A 22,821-nucleotide genomic window follows, 5' to 3' on the forward strand; every position below is an offset into this window, starting at 1 on the left:
AGACCTACTGTATGTAATGGGTACTGGCTAGTGTTAGACTAGAGTCATGCTGCTGACAGGCCCACATCAAACTGTCCAACTTCAAGAAGGCTATGCTGTCATTAGCCAAAGAGCCAGAGCCCAGTTTTAATGAATTTAGCCCTCAGGTCGAGAGAGAGCATGTGTTCCACACACACACAGACACAGACAAGTGTGTGTTAATGTACACACGTGCATGTAGAATGCTCACACCCACATATACACAGATTGATGCAAATGAGCAGTTGTATACTGGCTGACTCACTCCTCCTCTTTCATCTCTCATCATTCCATCCTCTCTTTCTACTTCTCCCTCGTCCTCCCTCTATCCTATTACCTCTCTCACTCACACATGAACCTGTTGCGGAAGGGGGGGGGCGTTCGAGCGAGAGAGAGTGTGTGTATGTGTGTATGTGTTTGTGAATACGTGTGCGTGTGTGTTTTCATGTGTGTATGTGTGTGTTTGTGTGTGTGTGTTCATGTGTGTGAGAGAAGGGGAGTTTAAGGCTAGGATTGAAACAGAAGGTTCATTAAATATACACAGACTAATATAATATATCTTCAGGCTACCTATTAGCATTTTTAATGCATAGGCAGGAGTATTGGAGTTGCAGCGGTAGCTAAATGAAACATAGGAATATGGGGAGAGGCTAGGCGAGCGATTCTGGCTAGCTGAGGTGTGTGTGTGTATGTGTGTGTATGTGTGTGTGTGATGTGTGTGTGTGAGTGTGCGTGTGTGTGTGTGTGTGTGTGTGTGTGTGTGTGTGCGTGTGCGTGTGCGTGTGTGTGTGTGTGTGTGTGTGTGTGTGTGTGTGCGTGTGCGTGTGCGTGTGCGTGTGCGTGTGTGTGTGTGTGTGTGTGTGTGTGTGTGTGTGTGTGTGCAGGTGCGTGTGTGTTTGTGTTAAATCCTTCCTGAGACATTTCGGCTAGATAATTGGAGAGGCAGATTTCCCCGTCACTCACTGCTAGCTTCCATTAAAAACCAAGGCCCAATTTATAGACTAATCTTGACTTAAGGTAAACAACAATAATCATCCTCTCTCTATCTTTCTCTCTCTATCCTTATCTCTTTCTCCTGACTCTCTCTTTCCCTCATGTTCACCTCTTTCTCTGTTTTTTTTCTCTCGCTGAATCTGAAATCAAACTATCCATTCTAAAGCTTTTAATCAAACTATCCATTCACATACAAATACTACAAACACACACACACACACACACACACACACACACACACACACGCGCGCACGCATTCTGCATGCAGGGGGAGTCTCCACTCTGAGTGACACAGAGTGACAGGCGCGTCTGTCGACATGGCAATATGCAAAAAAGCTGCATATTCACCATAATTGAATTTTCATAAGCACATGCACAGACACACAGAGACAAACACACAGAGACACACATACAGACACACAGAGACACACACACAGCCGGGCTGAGGCCAACGTGTGCATCTGCTTCAGAAAGCAAGCTGCGGCCACTAGATCATCCTATCTTACTCTCTCGTTCTCTCTTTTCTTTTTGTCTCTGTATTTTCTCCATCCCTCGCTAAAGCCGATTGGCTTTAGCTGAGAACAAAGACAGAATTAAAGGCTGGTAAGCAATTCGGCCATTCTCTTCTCTCTGGCTCACACACACACACACACACACACACACACACACACACACACACACACACACACACACACACACACACACACACACTTGAAAAATGGGTTGTCTCCTCCTCTCCCTCCTCTCCTCATGGCTCAGTGGGGCAGGACTGCTCAAGCACTCCCAGGGAGGCTAGCTGTTAACCTGCTATCCATTAGCATTGATAATTTGATCTCAGAACCTAATGCAGTGTGACAAGCAGCAAAGCCAACCTCATTGTCGGTCTCGAATTGAACGTGTGGCGTGTGCAATAGAGTTGAGGTCACATAGAATGGGACATAGATGCATGCACTGACATGGTAGCACATTGACTGAACATACAGTGCCTTGCGAAAGTATTCGGCCCCCTTGAACTTTGTGACCTTTTGCCACATTTCAGGCTTCAAACATAAAGATATAAAACTGTATTTTTTTGTGAAGAATCAACAACAAGTGGGACACAATCATGAAGTGGAACGACATTTATTGGATATTTCAAACTTTTTTAACAAATCAAAACCTGAAAAATTGGGCGTGCAAAATTATTCAGCCCCTTTACTTTCAGTGCAGCAAACTCTCTCCAGAAGTTCAGTGAGGATCTCTGAATGATCCAATGTTGACCTAAATGACTAATGATGATAAATACAATCCACCTGTGTGTAATCAAGTCTCCGTATAAATGCACCTGCACTGTGATAGTCTCAGAGGTCCGTTAAAAGCGCAGAGAGCATCATGAAGAACAAGGAACACACCAGGCAGGTCCGAGATGCTGTTGTGAAGAAGTTTAAAACTGGATTTGGATACAAAAAGATTTCCCAAGCTTTAAACATCCCAAGGAGCACTGTGCAAGCGATAATATTGAAATGGAAGGATTATCAGACCACTGCAAATCTACCAACACCTGGCCGTCCCTCTAAACTTTCAGCTCATACAAGGAGAAGACTGATCAGAGATGCAGCCAAGAGGCCCATGATCACTCTGGATAAACTGCAGAGATCTACAGCTGAGGTGGGAGACTCTGTCCATAGGACAACAATCAGTCGTATATTGCACAAATCTGGCCTTTATGGAAGAGTGGCAAGAAGAAAGCCATTTCTTAAAGATATCCATAAAAAGTGTTGTTTAAAGTTTGCCACAAGCCACCTGGGAGACACACCAAACATGTGGAAGAAGGTGCTCTGGTCAGATGAAACCAAAATTGAACTTTTTGGCAACAATGCAAAACGTTATGTTTGGCGTAAAAGCAACACAGCTCATCACCCTGAACACACCATCCCCACTGTCAAACATGGTGGTGGCAGCATCATGGTTTGGGCCTGCTTTTCTTCAGCAGGGACAGGGAAGATGGTTAAAATTGATGGGAAGATGGATGGAGCCAAATACAGGACCATTCTGGAAGAAAACCTGATGGAGTCTGCAAAAGACCTGAGACTGGGACGGAGATTTGTCTTCCAACAAGACAATGATCCAAAACATAAAGCAAAATCTACAATGGAATGGTTCAAAAATAAACGTATCCAGGTGTTAGAATGGCCAAGTCAAAGTCCAGACCTGAATCCAATCGAGAATCTGTGGAAAGAACTGAAAACTGCTGTTCACAAATGCTCTCCATCCAACCTCACTGAGCTCGAGCTGTTTTGCAAGGAGGAATGGGAAAAAAGTTCAGTCTCTCGATGTGCAAAACTGATAGAGACATACCCCAAGCGACTTACAGCTGTAATCGCAGCAAAAGGTGGCACTACAAAGTATTAACTTAAGGGGGCTGAACAATTTTGCACTGCCAATTTTTCAGTTTTTGATTTGTTAAAAAAGTTTGAAATATCCAATAAATGTCGTTCCACTTCATGATTGTGATGATTTGTGTCCCACAAATACAGTTTTATATCTTTATGTTTGAAGCCTAAAATGTGGCAAAAGGTCGCAAAGTTCAAGGGGGCCGAATACTTTCGCAAGGCACTGTACCTGTGCATGAATGGCACAAAGTACATGCTCGTCTATCTAACCTCCCAAAGGGTTGCCCACTCCTCCCTTCCCTCCCTCTATAAAAGAGTAGCCGGTGGTTAAACCATGGCACATAGTCATCCATTGTGAGTGGGCGTAAAACCCTTTCAATTACTGTGATAGGATCAGGTCTGGGACAGGCAGGGTGATAAGAGCAGCCCATTCCATTATGGCCAGCCTTTAGTAGAGGTCACCCTCTCCTCAACCCTCAGGGAGTCTGTCCACTAACCAAGCCTGGCTATCAACATCCTACACAGAGGGCAGCACCCACTGTCTGTCTGTCTGTCTGTCTGTCTGTCTGTCTGTCTGTCTGTCTGTCTGTCTGTCTGTCTGTCTGTCTGTCTGTCTGTCTGTCTGTCTGTCTGTCTGTCTGTCTGTCTGTCTGTCTGTCTGTCTGTCTGTCTGTCTGTCTGTCTGTCTGTCTGTCTGTCTGTCACAGTGCCTTCGGGAAACTTTTTCCACATTTTGTTACGTTACATACAGCCTTAATTCTAAAATAGATTTTTTGGGGGAAGGGTACCAAAACATGTATGTAGCATTGAAGGTCCCCAAAAACACATTGGCCTCCACCATTCTTAAATGGAAGATGTTTGGAACCACCAAAACTCTTCTTAGAGTGGCCCCCCGGCCAAACTGAGCATTCGGGGGAAGGGCATTGGTCAGGGAGGTGACCAAGAACTTGATGGTCACTCTGACAGAGCTCTAGAGTTCCTCTGTGGAGATGGGAGAACCTTCCAGAAGGACAACCATCTCTGCAGCACTCCACCAATCAGGCCTTTATGGTAGAGTGGCCAGACGGAAGCCACTCCTCAGTAAAAGGCACATGACAGCCCGCTTGGAGTTTGCTAAAAGGCACCTGAAGACCATGAGAAACAATAATTCTGGTCTGATGAAACCAAGATTGAACTCTTTGGCCTGAATGCCAAGCGTCACATCAGGAGGAAACTTGGCACCATCCGTACGTTGAAGCAGGGTGTTGGCAGCATCATGCTGTGGGGGTGTTTTTCAGCAGTAGGGACTGGGAGACTAGTCAGGATCGAGGGAAAGATGAACAGAGCAAAGTACAGAGAGATCCTTGATGAAAACCTGCTCTAGAGCGCTCAGGACCTCCGACTGGGGTGAATGTTCACCTTCCAATAGGACAACGACCCTAAGTACACAGCCAAGACAACACAGGAGTGGCTTTGAGACAAGTCTCTGAATGTCCTTGAGTAGCCCAGCCAGAGCCCGGACTTGAACCTGATCTAACATCTCTGGAGAGACCTGAAATTAGCTGTGCAGCAACGCTCCCCATCCAACCTGACAGAGCTTGAGAGGATCTGCAGAGAAGAATGGGAGAAACTCCCCAAATACAGGTGTGCCAAGTTAGTAGTGTCATTCCCAGACGACTCAATGCTGTAATCACTGCCAAAGGTGCTTCAACAAACTACTGAGTAAAAGGTCTGAATACTTATGTAAATGTTATATTTCAGTTTTTTTATTTTGATAAATTAGCAAAAATGTCTAAAATCCTGTTTTTGCTTTGTCATTGTGGGGTATTGTGTGTAGATTGATGGGGGGGAAACAATTTAGAATAAGGCTGTAACGTAACAAAATGTGGAAAAAGTAAAGGGGTCTGAATACTTTCTGAATGCACTGTATACACTGTTACTTTATGTACTGTCTGTCTCTTATGCACTGTCTCTCTGTCTGTATGTCTCTGTCTGTCTGTGTGTCTCTGTCTGCCTGTGTGTCTCTGTGTGTCTGTGTGTCTCTGTGTGTCTGTGTGTCTCTGTCTGTGTGTCTCTGTCTGTGTGTCTCTCTGTCTGTGTGTCTCTACCTATGTTATGGACTTCATGTCCCACATAGAACCTCCACCGATGCCTCACCTTGTAGCAGTGACGTTCCAGGCGTGGTGGCTTCGGGAATGTTATCCCGGCTGTAAATGGAGTGGAGGAATTCTGGGGTGCAGTCATTCTCATCTGTGATGTGAACCACCACCTATAGGGAAGGACAGAGGAGAAAGGGTTAACTTGGATCGGCGATCGGGGGGGAGTCTGTGGAAGTTCTTCTTCGTGTGAAGCTTTTAGATGACAGTCATTGTCATTGTGATTGTGTATGTGAGTGTATGTGTGTTTTCTCGGGCGTGCTGGCTGGGTTAATATAAATGAGTGTGTGGGAGGGCGAGGACCTAGTGGTAGTCAGGCACAGCTGCAGCCCAACCCTCTGAGCCGCTCCCCGGCCAAGCGGAACACAACATCACACAAACGCACACACATGCGCACGCAAACACACACACTCACTCTTACAGATGCATGCACACACATTTACACGGAATCTCTGTGCACACACACATTATTTTTTTATAGCTGGAAATATGACAGTCCTGAGGCATAAGGAAGAGAGAGAGATCCAAAGGAGAGAGAGATAATTAAGGGGGAAGAGAAAAAGAGAGAAAGAAAAACTAGGAAGATAGCGACAGAGAGAAAGAAAAACTAGGAAGATAGCGACAGAGAGAAAGAAAGGGGGTGCTGAAAGAGGAAAAGATAGATAATGATAGGGCAGGATGGTGGTAGAGATTGAGTTAGAGAGATAGATAGGGAAAGAGAGTGAGAGAGGTAAAGATAGATAATGATAGGGCAGGATGGTGGTATAGATTGAGTTAGAGAGATAGATAGGGAAAGAGAGTGAGAGAGGTAAAGATAGATAATGATAGGGCAGGATGGTGGTAGAGATTGAGTTAGAGAGATAGATAGGGAAAGAGAGTGAGAGAGGTAAAGATAGATAATGATAGGGCAGGATGGTGGTAGAGTTTGAGTTAGAGAGATAGATGGGGAAAGAGAGTGAGAGAGGTAAAGAGAGGCGGGGTAGTCCAGAGGTTCCCTGAGCAGTGTTAGTCATGCAGGATCCTCCCCCTCCAGTCTCCCACATGGGGGTGTTATCTCTGGGGACCAGCCTTGCCAGGGGGTAGACTGCTGCTGGTGGGCACACAGAGCAGCCATGGTAGACAGGGGGCTGGAGAAGCCAGTGTGGGCCCCAGTATGGAACTATGACTAGGCAAACACACTCATGCAAAAAAAAAATGCAAAAACTCCAAACCTTCAAAATCGGAAGCTAATTGAAATCTTTTTTTTGTACTTTTACAGCTTTTAAGATATATCCAATTGGTAGTTATAGTCTTGTCCCATCACTGCAACTCCCATACGGACTCGGGTGAGAGCGACACGTCCTCCGAAAGGCCCGCTGCTTCTTAACACACTGCTCGCTTAACCCGGAAGCCAGCCGCACCAATGTGTAGGAGGAAACACCATTCAGCTGGTGACTGAAGTCAGCTTGCAGGCGCCCGGGCCCACTGCAAGGAGTCGCTAGAGCGCGATGGGAAAAGGAAATCCTGGTAGGCCAAACCCTCGTCTAACTCGGTGAACGCTGGGCAAATTGTGCTTTCCCTCAAGGTTCTCCCGATTATGGCCGGTTGTGATACAGCCCGGGATCGAACCAGAGTCTGTAGTGATGCCTCTAGCACTGAGATACAATGCCTTAGATTGCTGCTTCACTCGGGAGGCCACAAATTGAAATCCAAACTTGATGTCAATGCAAGACTAAGTGAAAATTCGACTTATGTGAAAGTTAGGATTCGCCCCAAAGACAACAATAACTTCAAACTCCAAACAATAAGGTTATGACACAACATGTCTGACTCTTCCCCTAGTGCATCAATTCAATCAGACTGATTTAAAACATAGAGCTGTCCATTCTAGCCACTATTTCTATGTTCTAACCTGTGGGTAACACGAACATCCTCCCTCTCTCCACTCCTCCAAACCCGGCAGACTGGATCCCCCACTCACTCATACCTAATCACCACCACTCCCTGGGAATCCCAATCCCTGTTAGAAAAACACCCTGTCTGTTAAGACCCTCTTGGAGAGCCGCCACACACCGTGAGCCTGGTCCAACAGGGGCCTGGTCTCATACTGCTGCCGTACTGTGTATGCGTGTGTGTTGTGTGTGTGTGTGTCTGTGTGTGTGTCTGTGTGTGTGTCTGTGTGTCTGTGTGTGTCTGTGTGCGTGGCAGAAAGTGAGAGTAATAGTGATAATAAGAGCTAGTACAAGTGCTTAAGGAAGATTAGGAGGAGAAGCTGGGAGCAGAGAGAGATGGGGAGGAGAGAGAGGGAAAGAGACATGGAACTCTATGGGATGCCTGCTCCTCTTCCTACTCCTACCCCATGGGCTGTATTAATGATAGTGGAGAGAGAGAGAAACAGAGGCAGAGAGAGACAGAGTGAAAGGAAAGACATAAAGAGAGGGAGAGAGAGCAAACGGATTGAGGTCTTGACCACAGATGGTGTGAGCTTTGGACAGAGGAAGGTGACCGTGACTGGTGCCCAGCTTATTGCCAGATTGCGGAGCCTGTTTATGTTGGTGTGTGTTGTGTCTGTACGTGTGCACTGTTACATCTGTGTTTAATGCATGTGTGTGTACAGGAAAGAGTTTCTGTGTTTGTCTACTAACGTTGTACATGTTTGTTTGTGTGTGTTTGTGGTGCCAAAGCGTTCCTCTGTGTCTGGCACACGTTGGCCACAGGGACCTGCCTGGTTGCCAGGCACACGTTGGCCACAGGGACCTGCCTGGTTGCCAGGCACACGTTGGCCACAGGGACCTGCCTGGTTGCCAGGCACACGTTGGCCACAGGGACCTGCCTGGTTGCCAGGCAAACGTTGGCCACAAGGTCCTGCCTGGTTGCCAGGCACACGTTGGCCACAGGGTCCTGCCTGGTTGCCAGGCACGCGTTGGCCACAGGGTCCTGCCTGGTTGCCAGGCACGCGTTGGCCACAGGGACCTGCCTGGTTGCCAGGCACGCGTTGGCCACAGGGTCCTGCCTGGTTGCCAGGCACGCGTTGGCCACCAGGGTCCTGCCTGGTTGCCAGGCACGCGTTGGCCACAGGGTCCTGCCTGGTTGCCAGGCACGCGTTGGCCACAGGGTGCCTGGTTGCCAGGCACGTGTTGGCCACAGGGTCCTGCCTGGTTGCCAGGCACACGTTGGCCACAGGGACCTGCCTGGTTGCCAGGCACGCGTTGGCCACAGGGACCTGCCTGGTTGCCAGGCACGCGTTGGCCACAGGGTCCTGCCTGGTTGCCAGGCACGCGTTGGCCACAGGGTCCTGCCTGGTTGCCAGGCACGCGTTGGCCACAGGGTCCTGCCTGGTTGCCAGGCACGCGTTGGCCACAGGGTCCTGCCTGGTTGCCAGGCACACGTTGGCCACAGGGACCTGCCTGGTTGCCAGGCACACGTTGGCCACAGGGTCCTGCCTGGTTGCCAGGCAAACGTTGGCCACAGGGACCTGCCTGGTTGCCAGGCACACGTTGGCCACAGGGACCTGCCTGGTTGCCAGGCACACATTGGCCACAGGGTGCTGCCTGGTTGCCAGGCACACGTTGGCCACAGGGTCCTGCCTGGTTGCCAAGTCCATCTACAACTCAATCAGTGGATGTGAGCATCTGACAAACAAAGATGGCCGCCCCGGGGGATTCCAATACGCCAGTTTCACAACAGCTTACCTCAACTGCCCTTGTGGGAAAGGAAACTGAAGCCAAACAAGGGGAAAGGGCACACCTGTTCTCATTTAGGTAAAAGGTTATTTTTTAAATCTGAGGGAGACGTCATACAATATGATGTTAATTGTAAAACCTGAGATGATTATCTTCACATAATAGGATAGCAAAGATAAACAACCTTCTGAATAAATAAAAACAACAATTGTCTCTCTGCCTCTTTACCCATAATGTCCATAGAGCCTTCACTGTATCTATACTGAAGCTAGACGGCACCTATTTCTATTTTCAAACTTGCCACTGAGGCCACAGTCCAATCACTTGAACAGAATCACCAAGCATGCTACACTGGCTGACTCTCCATACTGTTGTTCTCCATTATGTGACCATGGCTGACTCTCCATACTGTTGTTCTCCATTATGTGACCATGGCTGACTCTCCATACTGTTGTTCTCCATTATGTGACCACGGCTGACTCTCCATACTGTTGACCTACATTATGTGACCACAGCTGACTCTCCATATTGTTGTTCTCCATTATGTGACCATGGCTGACTCTCCATACTGTTGACCTACATTATGTGACCATGGCTGACTCTCCATATTGTTGTTCTCCATTATGTGACCACGGCTGACTCTCCATACTGTTGTTCTCCATTATGTGACCACGGCTGACTCTCCATACTGTTGACCTACATTATGTGACCACGGCTGACTCTCCATATTGTTGTTCTCCATTATGTGACCACGGCTGACTCTCCATACTGTTGTTCTCCATTATGTGACCACGGCTGACTCTCCATACTGTTGTTCTCCATTATGTGACCACGGCTGACTGTCCATACTGTTGTTCTCCATTATGTGACCACGGCTGACTCTCCATACTGTTGTTCTCCATTATGTGACCACGGCTGACTCTCCATACTGTTGTTCTCCATTATGTGACCACGGCTGGGGAGCAGCATAGGGGGGCAGGTTGGACGTTCTCTACTGCAGCTGACCATGGCTATAGTTGATGTTTCCTCAAATGGGTCTATTCCCCATCAATACTACTCCAACGGAAAGTATACACACACACACACACACACAGACACGCAAGCACACACACACACACACCTTCAGAGCCACATGCATAGCACCTTTGAGTGAATTAGCCAAGCTGACTGGAGCGGGCCTAAGGGGAACTGGTGGATTAGTGAGGATGCCATTTGTGTGTATAAGCCAGCCATCTGGGTAGGAGCAGGTGTGTATAGAGGTGAGTGTGTACTGTTTATGTGTGACTGTGTGTGCATGTGTGTGTGTGTGTGTGTGTATGCGTGCATGTGTGTGTATAGTTGTGTGTGTGTACCTCTGCCACACCGCTGAGGCCTGTGTCTGGCTCGGAGGCCCTGACTTGCAGCGTGTGGAGTGTGTGTCCACTCTCAAAGTCCACTGTCCGGGTGAGGCTGAGAGCTCCACTCTCCTGGTTGACACTGAACAGGTTGCCAGGGTTCACCAGCAGCATGTAGGAGAGAGTCTTCCTCTGGAAGGAGACGGCCCCCACCATCGCCACACTGCAGGGGGAAACAAGAACGGGATGTCAAAAGGAGATACAGTATACCGGAAGTGATGTCATCGGGAGATGCTTTAGACAGGATGTGATGTCATAAGGAGACACATTAGAGAGGATGTGATTTCATAAGGAGACACATTCACGAATGAAATAGATCTCCAGGGAGCAAGAAATGATCCACCTTCAGTCTGATATCATCACTCTCATCTCATCCATAGCATCTTTATTTAGTGGTTTTCTGGATTAAGACACACACACTTGCACCTACCACACCCACGCAAACATGCACCTTCATGCACTGACACGCACGGGGTGGCAGGAGATGAAGACATTGTGCTCCAGTCACCAGAGCCCTGGGCAGGCAGGTTCACACACACACACACACACGCACGCACATACACACACACGCACGCACGCACGCACACACACACACACACGCACGCACACACTCCAGTCACCAGAGCCCTGAGGAGGCAGGTTCAGACACACACTTTGCCCTTCATGTTTATCCTAAAGTTTATTTTAATACATATCTGAATTAGCCACACTTTCATATTCTGAGCCCTGGGACAAAATGATGCATCTGTGTCCCTCCTTCACCCCCACCTTCATAACCCCCCTCCCAACACATGACACATAATGCAGAGGAATCATCCACGTTCACACAATCCTTTGGTTTCCCCTCTAATGAGCAGCAGAGGCGGCACACAAACACAAACACTCACACACACACACACACATAACAAGCACAATACACAAGCAAAAATACATGTACATACACATATGCAGAACACACGCATTCATTGGTTCACTGATGCTCTTACCCCACCTCCTTCATTGTGAAATGCATGGTCTGGCGTACCCTGTCCCTTCCCTCATCCTATTCCTAACCCACATCCAGCAGTTATTCCTGTCCAATGTCACCTGTAAAGCCCTAGTTCATTCACCTTCCTAGTAGTCTACAATCACAGCTTATTCCCCATATAGTGCACTAGGTGGCTCTGGTCAAAAATAGTCCATAATATGGGTAATTGGGATTAGCCCATTCCAATATCTCCAAACCCAGGGTGTACTCACGCTTGGCCCACGGGCGTGTTCTCTGGGACAGTCAGGGTGTAGGAGGCGTTGGTGAACTGTGGGGGGCGGAACCCTGCCAGAATAGCCACTGTTGCAGGGGGACCCTTCCTGCCCTGCATGTCGACCACCTGCACCTTCAGCATGTACTCCCTGCTGGGGGTCAGGGGTCGGCCTGTGGTCCTGACCTCCCCAGAGCTGCGGTCCACTTCAAACGAATCCTCACCGCCTAGTTACGGGATATAAACAACACGTATAAACACACAGACACACATGGTTCTTCCAAGTGACTCAAAGGTTTCTTGAAGGGATAGTTGACCCCCAAATTAAAGTTGTTCTGTGTTTTCACACCTCAACACACAGCTTGCCCCGGGGCCTTATAGACAATCATATGAGTGATATCACGTAGCAGAGACAGCTGCGCAGAAATGGACATCCCTAAGACATTGCTGATTTCTTGGGCTGGGGGGCTGGTGTGTGTGTTTATTTGTGTATAGAGATGGGGGTAGAGGACCCTTCTGCCAGCTGGGGCTGAGTGTGTGCGGTGTGTGTGTGTGTGTGTGCATGTGTTATCGGGTTAACATCCAGCCTCTGATCTTTCTCTGAGGAGAACAGGAGGACAGGGTCATCTTAATCCATGTCCCCCTGGGCAGCAGCATCAAGAGAAGAGAAAGAGAGAGAAGAGGAGGGGGAGGAAGAGAAAGAAAGAGACGAGAGGGAGGATGAGGAGGAGGAAGAGAGAGAGAGAGAGAGAGAGAGAGAGGGAAGAGGAGGAGGAGGAGGAGGAGAGAGAGAGAGAGAGAAGAGGAGGAGGTAGAGAGAGAGAAGAGTAAGGAGGAGGAGGAGGAAGTGAAAGAGAAGAGGAGAAGGAAGAGAGAGGAGGAGGAGGAGGAAGAGAAAGAAAGAGAAGAGGAGGAGGAAGAGGAGGAGGAAGAGAAAGAGAAGAGGAGGAGGAGGAGGAAGAGAAAGAAAGAGAAGAGGAGGAGGAGGAAGAGAAAGAAGAGGAGGAGGAGGAAGAGAGAAGAGGAGGAAGAGAGAGAGAGAGGAAGAGGAGGAGGAAGAGAGAGAAAAGAAGAGGAGGGGGAGGAAGAGAGAGAGAAGAGGAGGAGGAGGAAGAGAGAGAAGAGGAGGAGGAAGAGAGAGAGGAATAGGAGGAACACAGCTGCTGGTAGCCAGGGGACATGTAGCTAATCACAGCTGCTGGTAGCCAGGGACATGTAGCTAATCACAGCTGCCGATAGCCAGGGACATGTAGCTAATCACAGCTGCTGGCTGGTAGCCAGGGACATGTAGCTAATCACAGCTGCTGGTAGCCAGGGACATGTAGCTAATCACAGCTGCTGGTAGCCAGGGACATGTAGCTAATCACAGCTGCTGGTAGCCAGGGACATGTAGCTAATCACAGCTGCTGGTAGCCAGGGACATGTAGCTAATCACAGCTGCTGGTAGCCAGGGACATGTAGCTAATCACAGCTGCTGGTAGCCAGGGACATGTAGCTAATCACAGCTGCTGGTAGCCAGGGACATGTAGCTAATCACAGCTGCTGGTAGCCAGGGACATGTAGCTAATCACAGCTGCTGGTAGCCAGGGACATGTAGCTAATCACAGCTGCTGGTAGCCAGGGACATGTAGCTAATCACAGCTGCTGGTAGCCAGGGACATGTAGCTAATCACAGCTGCTGGTAGCCAGGGACATGTAGCTAATCACAGCTGCTGGTAGCCAGGGACATGTAGCTAATCACAGCTGCTGGTAGTCAGGGACATGTAGCTAATCACAGCTGCTGGTAGCCAGGGACATGTAGCTAATCACAGCTGCTGGTAGCCAGGGACATGTAGCTAATCACAGCTGCTGGTAGCCAGGGACATGTAGCTAATCACAGCTGCTGGTAGCCAGGGACATGTAGCTAATCACAGCTGCTGGTAGCCAGGGACATGTAGCTAATCACAGCTGCTGGTAGCCAGGGACATGTAGCTAATCACAGCTGCTGGTAGCCAGGGACATGTAGCTAATCACAGCTGCTGGTAGCCAGGGACATGTAGCTAATCACAGCTGCTGGTAGCCAGGGACATGTAGCTAATCACAGCTGCTGGTAGCCAGGGACATGTAGCTAATCACAGCTGCTGGTAGCCAGGGACATGTAGCTAATCACAGCTGCTGGTAGCCAGGGACATGTAGCTAGCTGCATTGTTCCTGTCACTCACTTCTTTTGGATTTTTCATTATTGAATTTTTTTATTTTATTCAATCTATATCTATTTTATTTTTTCTTTGTTATAATTTATTGTACATTATCGCTGTCTTAGGGATGTCCAACACCTAGTACCCTAAAAATAGAACACTTGCATGTCATCCTTTCATTAAATGCTATTATCTCATCAGAGTTTAGCTATCTAATCTAATCAAATGTAATGTAAAATGGACACTATTTAAACGTTGTATCAATTCAATCACGATGTTGATCGACATTTCACTCACCGTCCAGTAGCAGGAAGTGGGCGTTTCCTATTGTGCCGTCTCGTTGGCGGGCAGTGAGGCGGTAGACCACAGAGCCTGGTGCGGCATCAGGTCCCACTGCGCCCAGGTAGGGCTGGGGGAACATGCCCCACTGCAGGTCTGCCAGGGTGGGCACACTAAGGGTCAGCCTGCAGAGGTACCACTCATCACCTACAGACACAGAACAGATAAAGAGATTAAGGGTCAGGGTCAAACGTCAGAGATAACAGTTGGTACAGTCAGGGGGACGTCACTACTAAGAGGTTGTCTGGATGAATTGTAGGCATATGAGCTAAATGCATTCTGGGAAAGTGGAGGACTAGTGTCTGCTGAAGCTCCTAATCCTTTGATGATGATGTCATTGGGTCTGAGTCACAGTGTCTGTGCCACTTCCCAACATTGGGCTTTGACTTTTCCAAACACATCCATCCATCTCTCCCTTTCAATCCATCTCCTTAATCTTATTTGTCTCTCAAAATCAATTTCTCAACCATCCGCTGGTGTCACCTTCCCCCCCATGACGGCAGCCACAGCCCTTGGATGACGCTGGGCCCATTCTCTGGATGGAGACAAATGGCCAGAGGCAACAAGGCTGATAGGTTCCCTGTTTCCATCCCAGGCTGAAGGGCTCTTCATCCCTCGTCTGTTTCCTCGCTAGCAGCTATCTGCTGTCTGAGACGGTCGCTTCCCCCGAGGCCTTAGCAGTCAGTGAAAAGAATGACATTTTCTTTACAAACCCATCACCCTCTCTTTCTATCGCTCTTCACACGAGCATGTTTCCTACAAAACACACTGTCTGATAGCACACAGAGAGGAGAGAGAGAGAGAGAGAGAGAGAGAGAGAGAGAGGAGAGAGAGAGAGAGAGAGAGAGAGAGAGAGAGAGAGAGGATGAGAGAGAGAGAGAGAGAGAGAGAGAGAGAGAGAGAGAGAGAGAGAGAGAGAGAGAGAGAGAGAGAGAGAGAGAGAGAGAGAGAGAGAGAGAGAGAGAGAGAGAGAGAGAGAGAGAGAGAGGGAGAGAGAGAGAGAGAGAGAGAGAGAGAGAGAGAGAGAGAGAGAGAGAGAGAGAGAGAGAGAGAGAGAGAGAGAGAGAGAGAGGGGGAGAGAGAGAGAGAGAGAGAGAGAGAGAGAGAGAGAGAGAGAGAGAGAGAGAGAGAGAGAGAGAGAGAGAGAGAGAGAGAGAGAGAGAGAGAGAGAGAGAGGGGGAGAGAGAGAGAGAGAGAGAGAGAGAGAGAGAGAGAGAGAGAGAGAGAGAGGGAGAGAGAGAGAGAGAGAGAGAGAGAGAGAGAGAGAGAGAGAGAGAGAGAGAGAGAGAGAGAGAGAGAGAGAGAGAGGAAAGAGGTGGGGAAGGGCAGAAAGCAAGCGCGTGCTCTCAGAAGGCGTTCAGAAGTTCAGAAAAGACTAAGAGAAGGGGACTCCAGGCAAACAGACGCTGTGTGTTGTTGCTGCTTGTCGTCTGGTTTTGGGAGAGTTTGTTTTGTCTGCAGACTTGTGCTTCGTGTTGTTTGCAGTGTCTGGCGCGAAGGAGAGACAACAGCAAATAAGAGGGAGCTTCACATCTGAGGTATGCAGGGAAGCGGCGGGTAAAAAGAGAGGGAGAAGAAAAGAGGAAGAGGGGAGGAAGACACAGGGGAGGGTGGAAGCCTTCTTGACAGGTCTTTTCAGCACAAGGCTCTAGATTCTTGTATTGCTATTTTGTAATTCAGTGGATGGACGTGGTTGTTTGGCGCTGTGAGGCTTATACAGCAGTTGGCTATGTATGAATTCCTCCACAGACATTAATGACTCTTCATTATGATAGCGGTGTCTTGATCCTTGGTCCACGCGACTGAACACACACTAAGTACATGCCAAACACGCATATATATACATAAATGCATACAAATGGCTGACTTAGGGTTGGCTCAGTGGGCTTTAACTATTAAACCATGCCTGGGGGTCAAAAGGCAAGGGATGAGGAGAGATATAGGAGAGTTAAATGCATGACCATGGGAATGATCACTACCTGTACATAAACTGCTCACAGAGGAGAGATACAGCTCTTACAGTACGTACATCCACCCCAGGTCTCTCTCTCTCTCTCTCTCTCTCTGCTTCATCTGTCACCAGGGCCATCCATGCCTCTCTCTCTCTCTCTCTCTCTCTCTCTCTCCCCCTACCTCTCTCTCTCTCTCTCTCTGCTTCATCTGTCACCAGGGCCATCCATGCCTCTCTCTCTCTCTCTCTCTCTCTCTATCTCTCTCTATCTCTCACTCAATCTCTTCTCCCTCTCTCTTCTCCCTCTCTCTCTCTCTCTCTCTCCCCCTCTCTCTCTCTCTCTCTCTCTCTCCCTTCTCCTTCTCTCTTCTCCCCCTCTCTTCTCTCTCTCTCCCTCCCCCTTTCCCCTATCTATCTATTCTCTATCTGTCCCTCTCTCTTCTCCCCCTCTCTCCCTCTCTCTCTCTCTCTCTCTCTCTCTCTCTCTCTCCCTCTCTCTCCCCCCCTCTCTCTCTCTCTCTCTCTCTCTCTCTCTGCTTCATCTGTCACCAGGGCTATCCATGCCTCTCTCTCTCTCTCTCTCCCCCTCTCTCTCTCTCTCTCTCTCCCCCTCTCTCTCTCTCTCTCTCTCTCTCTCTCTCTCCCCCCCTCTCCCTCTCTCTCTCTCTCTCTCTCTCTCTCTCTCTCTCTCTCTCTCTCTCTCTCTCCCTCTCCCCCTCTCTCTCTCCCTCTCTCTCTCTCTCTCTCTCTCTCCCACTCCCACTCTCTCTCTCTGCTTCATCTGTCACCAGGGCCATCCATGCCTCTCTCTCTCCCCCCCTCTCTCCCCCTCTCTCTTCTATCTCTCTCTCCCCCTTCTCCCCCTCTCTCTCTCTTTCTCTCCTCTCTCCCTCTCTCTCTCCCCCTCTCTTCCCTCTCCCCCCCCTCTCTCTCTATCTGCTTCATCTGTCACCAGGGCCATCCATGCCTCTCTCCCTCTTCCTCTCTCTCTTCTCTCTCTCTCCCCCTCTCTCTCTCTCTCTCACTCTCTCTGCTTCATCTGTCACCAGGGCCATCCATGCCTCTCTCTCTCTTACAGTACGTACATCCACCCCAGGTCTCTCTCTCTCTTCTCTCTCTTCCCCCCCTCTCTCTCTCTGCTTCATCTGTCACCAGGGCCATCCATGCCTCTCTCTCTCTCTCTCTCTGCTTCATCTGTCACCAGGGCCATCCATGCCTCTCTCTCTCTTACAGTACGTACATCCACCCCAGGTCTCTCTCTCTCTTCTCTCTCTTCCCCCCCTCTCTCTCTCTGCTTCATCTGTCACCAGGGCCATCCATGCCTCTCTCTCTCCCCCCTCTCTCTCTCTCTCTTCTCCCCCTCTCAATTCAATTCAATTCAAGGGCTTTATTGGCATGGGAAACATGTGTTAACATTGCCAAAGCAAGTGAGGTAGATAATATATCAAGTGAATATATAAAGTCTCTCTCTCTCTCTGCTTTGTCTGTCACCAGGGCCATCCATGCCTCTCTCTCTCTTACAGTACGTACATCCATCCCAGGTTTCTCTATCTCTTCTCTCTCTCCCCCCCCTCTCTCTCTCTCTGCTTCATCTGTCACCAGGGCCATCCATGCCTCTCTCTCTCTCTCTCTTCTCTCTCTCTCCCCCTCTCTCTCTCTCTCTCTCTACTTCCTCTGTCACCAGGGCCATCCATGCCTCTCTCTCTCCTTCTCTTCCCTCTTTTCTCCACCAAACTAGCAGAACTAAAAGGCAGCCAACAGATCCACCTCGTCAGTGTTCTGTGAGAGTGGATCAGTCGACAAAACGGGCAAAGCTCCACACGTGTCTGCTACCGGCTTTCTAATCCTCGTAAGATCTGATGGTAACCAGGCAAAATCGCCCCAGATACGATACACACCCACCGTATTAATAGCCCAGTGACACTTGTCTGAGTCCCCCCAAAGCTGTCTCCTCATTTGAATATCAATTTGGACGATGTCACGGATTGTTATGCAAATCCAGGGAATAAAAGGGGAAAATTGTGTTTGTTTTCTTCCCCCTGATTTGATACACAGTGAATTAGAGATGCAGCCGTGCAAAAGAGGCCAGTGGTCTTTATGTGTCTGACATCAGATGAAGATGACACATTTGAGTGGGGCCCAATTTGTGTCAGTACATTGACAGTGTTGTCCAATAACATCCTACCGAAATGACATGAGGCTTCAACTGAAGAAGAAGTAATGACGGAATGGGGAAGATTCTTTCAGATCTCCATGAAGAACCAACGTAAGGTAGGGGCTGGGAGTTGTCCTTTAACCATTACATTAAATAAAAGGGGTGATAGAGAGAGGGGACACCCATCCCATTTCCCTTAGCCCCCAGGACCTTCTTGGCTCCTCTTGGCCCCTAGTTATCCCTCTCAGACCTGACAGAGATGGTGTGTGGTGTCTGGTGGAATGATGCCGCTAGAACACACACCTGTGAGAGGACTGGAGGGAGATCAGAGGTATCACTGTTACCTGAGACCACCTGAGGTGCAATACAGAGGGTAAGAGTCATGCAGCTGAGCTAGGATTACACACACATATACACTGTTTGGTACATACATACACACACACACACATACATACTCCCACTACGCCCCTGGGGAGGTCACATAGGTGTGTGTGTTTGTGTGAATGACAGCGTGGGATATGTCGCCTTGGTGACTCACAGAGCGCAGGTGTCCCCATGAGTCCAGTCTCCGTGGCAGCAGGTTAAGTCTTTGTGACATTTGAACACACGCATGCAGGCATCTCACGTAATTGCCTGTCCTTGCTGGCCTGGCAGGGAGTTGACACTGTGTGTGTGTGTGTGTGTGTGTGTGTGTGTGTGTGTCAGAATCTAAAAAGAGTCTCCCTTTCATGCACGATTAACTACTCAATGATGTGGATCTCACTTTTGTTTTAATGACATGCATAATTACGTTTCAAATCAAGAGCTTTTGTCTCCTCTAAAACCATGTGATGCACAGCACAGTGAAATTCTTTAAGAGGAGACCAGTGTACGGAGGAGATAGTGAGAGAGAGAGAGATACACAAAATAGAGAGGGACAGAGGGAAAAGAGAGAGGGACAGATAGAGAAATAGATAGGGGGAAAGGGGGAGGGAGAGAGAGAAGAGAGAGGAGAGAGGGAGAAGAGAGAGGGAGAAGAGATAGAGAGAAGAGAGAGGGAGAAGAGAGAGGGAGAAGAGATAGAGAGAGAGAGAGAGAGAGAGAGAGAGAGAGAGAGAGAGAGAGGGAGAAGAGAGAGGGACAGATAGAGAAAGAGATAGGGGAAAGGGGGAGGGAGAGAGAGAAGAGAGGGGAGAAGAGAGAGGGAGAAGGGAGAGAGAGAGAGAGAGAGAGGGAGAAGAGAGAGAGAGAGCGGGAGAGAGGAGAGAGGGAGAGAGACCTAGAGAGAGAGAGAGAGAGAGAGAGAGAGAGAGAGAAAGAGATAGAGAGAGAGAAAAGGAGATAGATAGGGAGAGATGCTCAACGTGTGAGAGAATCCACAGAGAAACTTGCAATATCCTCTATACTTATATTACAGCTAGTTAGTGGATAATTGGCTGTGTCAATATTAGACCATCAAAAGAGACCAAATCTTCAAAAAGGTGGGGTATAGTGGCCATTGGGTAGCTACTGAGAGGAATATTTTGAGGGAGGAGAGTCATGGAGGGACAAACCACCTCTGTTGTAGGAGCTGGGAACCCTGCTCCACATCTGCTCCCGGGTAGCCAGCGGACTGAGGCGTTATGCATCCTAATTAATGATCTTCTAGACTGGCCCACTTCCCCCCCCTGCATGCACACACAATTATTTTTTAAACCTGATGGGTGGGGCAGAAAGAGAGAAGGAGAGAGAGCGAGGGAGGGAGGGAGGGAGGGAGGGAGGGAGGGAGGGAGGGAGGGAGGGAGGGAGGGAGGGAGGGAGGGAGGGAGGGAGGGAGGGAGGGAAAGAGATGAGAAGATAGAAGTCAAGAGAGATGAGAGAGAGATAACAACATAGAAAGGGGAGAATGGATGGAAAAGGGAAATCATTATATTCACTCCCCTCTGTTCACTTAACACAGACAGATCTCACTGTGGGCGTCCCCTGGTATCTCTGGTACCTAAAGTGGACAGAGGAATAGGACAGCCCTACTGTACTGCTACCATCACTCCCCTCATTTCTCAAATCCTCCTCTCATTTCTCCACATTTCACCCTTGGTTGACTTTTACTGCCCAAACCTAATGATATTCCAAACGCTCAACTGGTTTAACAGCTAAGCAACCAATCTGATGATGTAAATGCATGTAAATGCAATACTCCATGAAATACAAGAGACAGACAGCAGGAATAACTTATTCTATTATCTCCCCTGACAAAGCCACAAACAAACAGGCATTGAGAAACATGAGGGGGAAAATGAATACATTTCAGCCACAGACAGAACTGTGCAGTGTGTGTGTGTGTGTGTGTGTGTGTGTGTGTGTGTGTGTGTGTGTGTGTGTGTGTGTGTGTGTGTGTGTGTGTGTGTGTGTGTGTGTGTGTTTTCTGATAAGCCTTGAGGCTGTGTTTGGATGGAGGCCTCCCCACTACACACTCATCCACACACAGACAATCAAATGCAGAGGAGACATAGCTGCTCATGTATGTCCCTGCATGCCCTGTGGAGTGACAACATTCCATCACATCATCCCACCCTCTCTCTTACTCCTCCTGGACTCTGGTCTCCTAGCACCTCGTGAACAATTAGATCCTAATTAACTACCACAACCAATAGCCACCCGTGTCATGCCTGTCTCTCTGGAATTGAGAGGCCCACAGGGGGCTGCCACCTCCTTGCCTGACCACAAATGTAGTATTTCACCACTCGAGGACCCTGGTCGCCCGTGAGTAAGTGAGCGAGCGAGTCCTCACAGTCGACACAACATGGAAACTCAATTAGAGCCATTCTGAGGTTGGGTGTGCATGGGGAATGGAGGGTTAGGGGAGGAACAGAGGTTATTGTGGGGTTTTAGTAAGCTCCTAGCTACACTAATAGCGTTCTCCACTCCACCCAGACCACCGTCAAAATACACTCACCTTACTGTGAGGTGAATGCAGACCATGTGTGTGACCTCTCAAGGTGAGTTATCAACAACAAGAGCCTCAGGCTGCTTCTACATGGGGTGTGTCTCCGTCAGAGGAGGCTGGTGGGAGGAGCTATAGGAGGACGGGCTCATTGTAATGGCTGGAATGGAATTAATGGAACAGACTCAAATATGTGGTTTTCATATTTTATGCGTTTGATACCGTTCCATTATTCCATTCCAGCCATTACAATGAGCCCGTCCTCCTATAGCTCCTCCCACCAGCCTCCTCTGGTCTCCATAGTCTAAAATGGCCTCCTCTCAGAGTTGCAGCTCCCACCGGCATCACTGGCCCACTGAGTCAGCCACAGCTATGACTCCTCACCAGATGGTGTCGATGGCACCATGTGGCGGGGAACATAAGAGCAATCAAACAAGACGCCTCTACACCAACTGTTTACATCAACGAACCATCTTATAATCTCTATCTCTTATTTCCCCACAGGTCAATACAGTATATTCTCTTTTCTCATATCCAGTATTCATTAGCAAGTAGGGAAATGTATAGTGTCACAAGGGGTCATTTGCTTCAGCACACTCACTGTGCTCGTAGTCTTCCTAGCAGGCACTGCTCCTCCTCACTGCGGTGTACAGAATTGCTTCCCCCCACCAACGACACCGGGATCGTCTGAACTCTCCCAACTCTATATGCGGCTGGCGTCGGCGCGGTAGAAGACAGAATCTGGGTGGATAAGCCGGATCCAGGGGGTTGATTTTCCCAATAACTCCTAGGAATGGAATCAATCGCTCCAGAAGAGTGGAGGGGCTGGATCCAAAGACAGAGTGAAAACCAAAGCTCTATGTCTTTGATGTCAGACTGAAAAACAGTTGGATTTATTTATCTGATCCCCAATCTCGATGCTGTGTGAGAGGGGGTCTGCGAGGGAGGATTGGAGAAGGCCATCATGGGAAATTGGGTCAAAGGTCAAAGCCTGTCTGTGGAACAGTGTGGTATGATGATACAACCGTGGCTCGTGCGCATGCACACGCACGCACACACACACACACAAACTACTACTTCTATTCAGAGGCAAATCTACTCGTCTTGCCAACCAAATCCCGCCTAAACACTCACATACAGTATACATTCACATTAAGTCCCTGCCAGTGGAAGGGCAGTGACTATAGCTATTAAATGTCCCAGGGGAACTTTTCAATGCTGTCCGACTTCTAGTCATGAGGATTTTACAGTTGAATTCATTCTCCTTTAGTTTGTGTGGTTGAGTGTATGAGGCACAGCTGCTGTAATCTCAACTGCCATGAGAGAAGTTTGTGACGGTGAGACGACTTCTGCAAGAGTTACGCCCAAAGATAAAATGAGAGAAGAAAGGACAGAACATGAAAGAGGGGATAAAGCCACGCAAGGCTCAGTATTCCAAAACTGTATTTTATAAAAGCTATTTCAAAGTCACCTCAGAGAGAGAGA

At 48.7% G+C, this 22,821-nt stretch overlaps 1 protein-coding gene across 1 annotated transcript in view; it reads right to left on the reverse strand.

Annotated features, from left to right (window-relative positions):
• Positions 1-22,821, reverse strand: part of LOC121840589 (neural-cadherin-like) — a 119,937-nt gene that overhangs the window by 46,223 nt on the left and 50,893 nt on the right. The window contains exons 2-5 of the mRNA XM_042304651.1: positions 14,287-14,475; positions 11,814-12,039; positions 10,533-10,737; positions 5,520-5,631 (exon numbers count right to left, since the gene is read on the reverse strand). Coding sequence (XP_042160585.1) covers positions 5,520-5,631; positions 10,533-10,737; positions 11,814-12,039; positions 14,287-14,475 — 732 coding nt within the window. The remainder of the gene's footprint in view (positions 1-5,519; positions 5,632-10,532; positions 10,738-11,813; positions 12,040-14,286; positions 14,476-22,821) is intronic.

The sequence above is a fragment of the Oncorhynchus tshawytscha genome, linkage group LG23 (assembly GCF_018296145.1).
Source record: "Oncorhynchus tshawytscha isolate Ot180627B linkage group LG23, Otsh_v2.0, whole genome shotgun sequence".
NCBI lineage: Eukaryota > Metazoa > Chordata > Actinopteri > Salmoniformes > Salmonidae > Oncorhynchus > Oncorhynchus tshawytscha.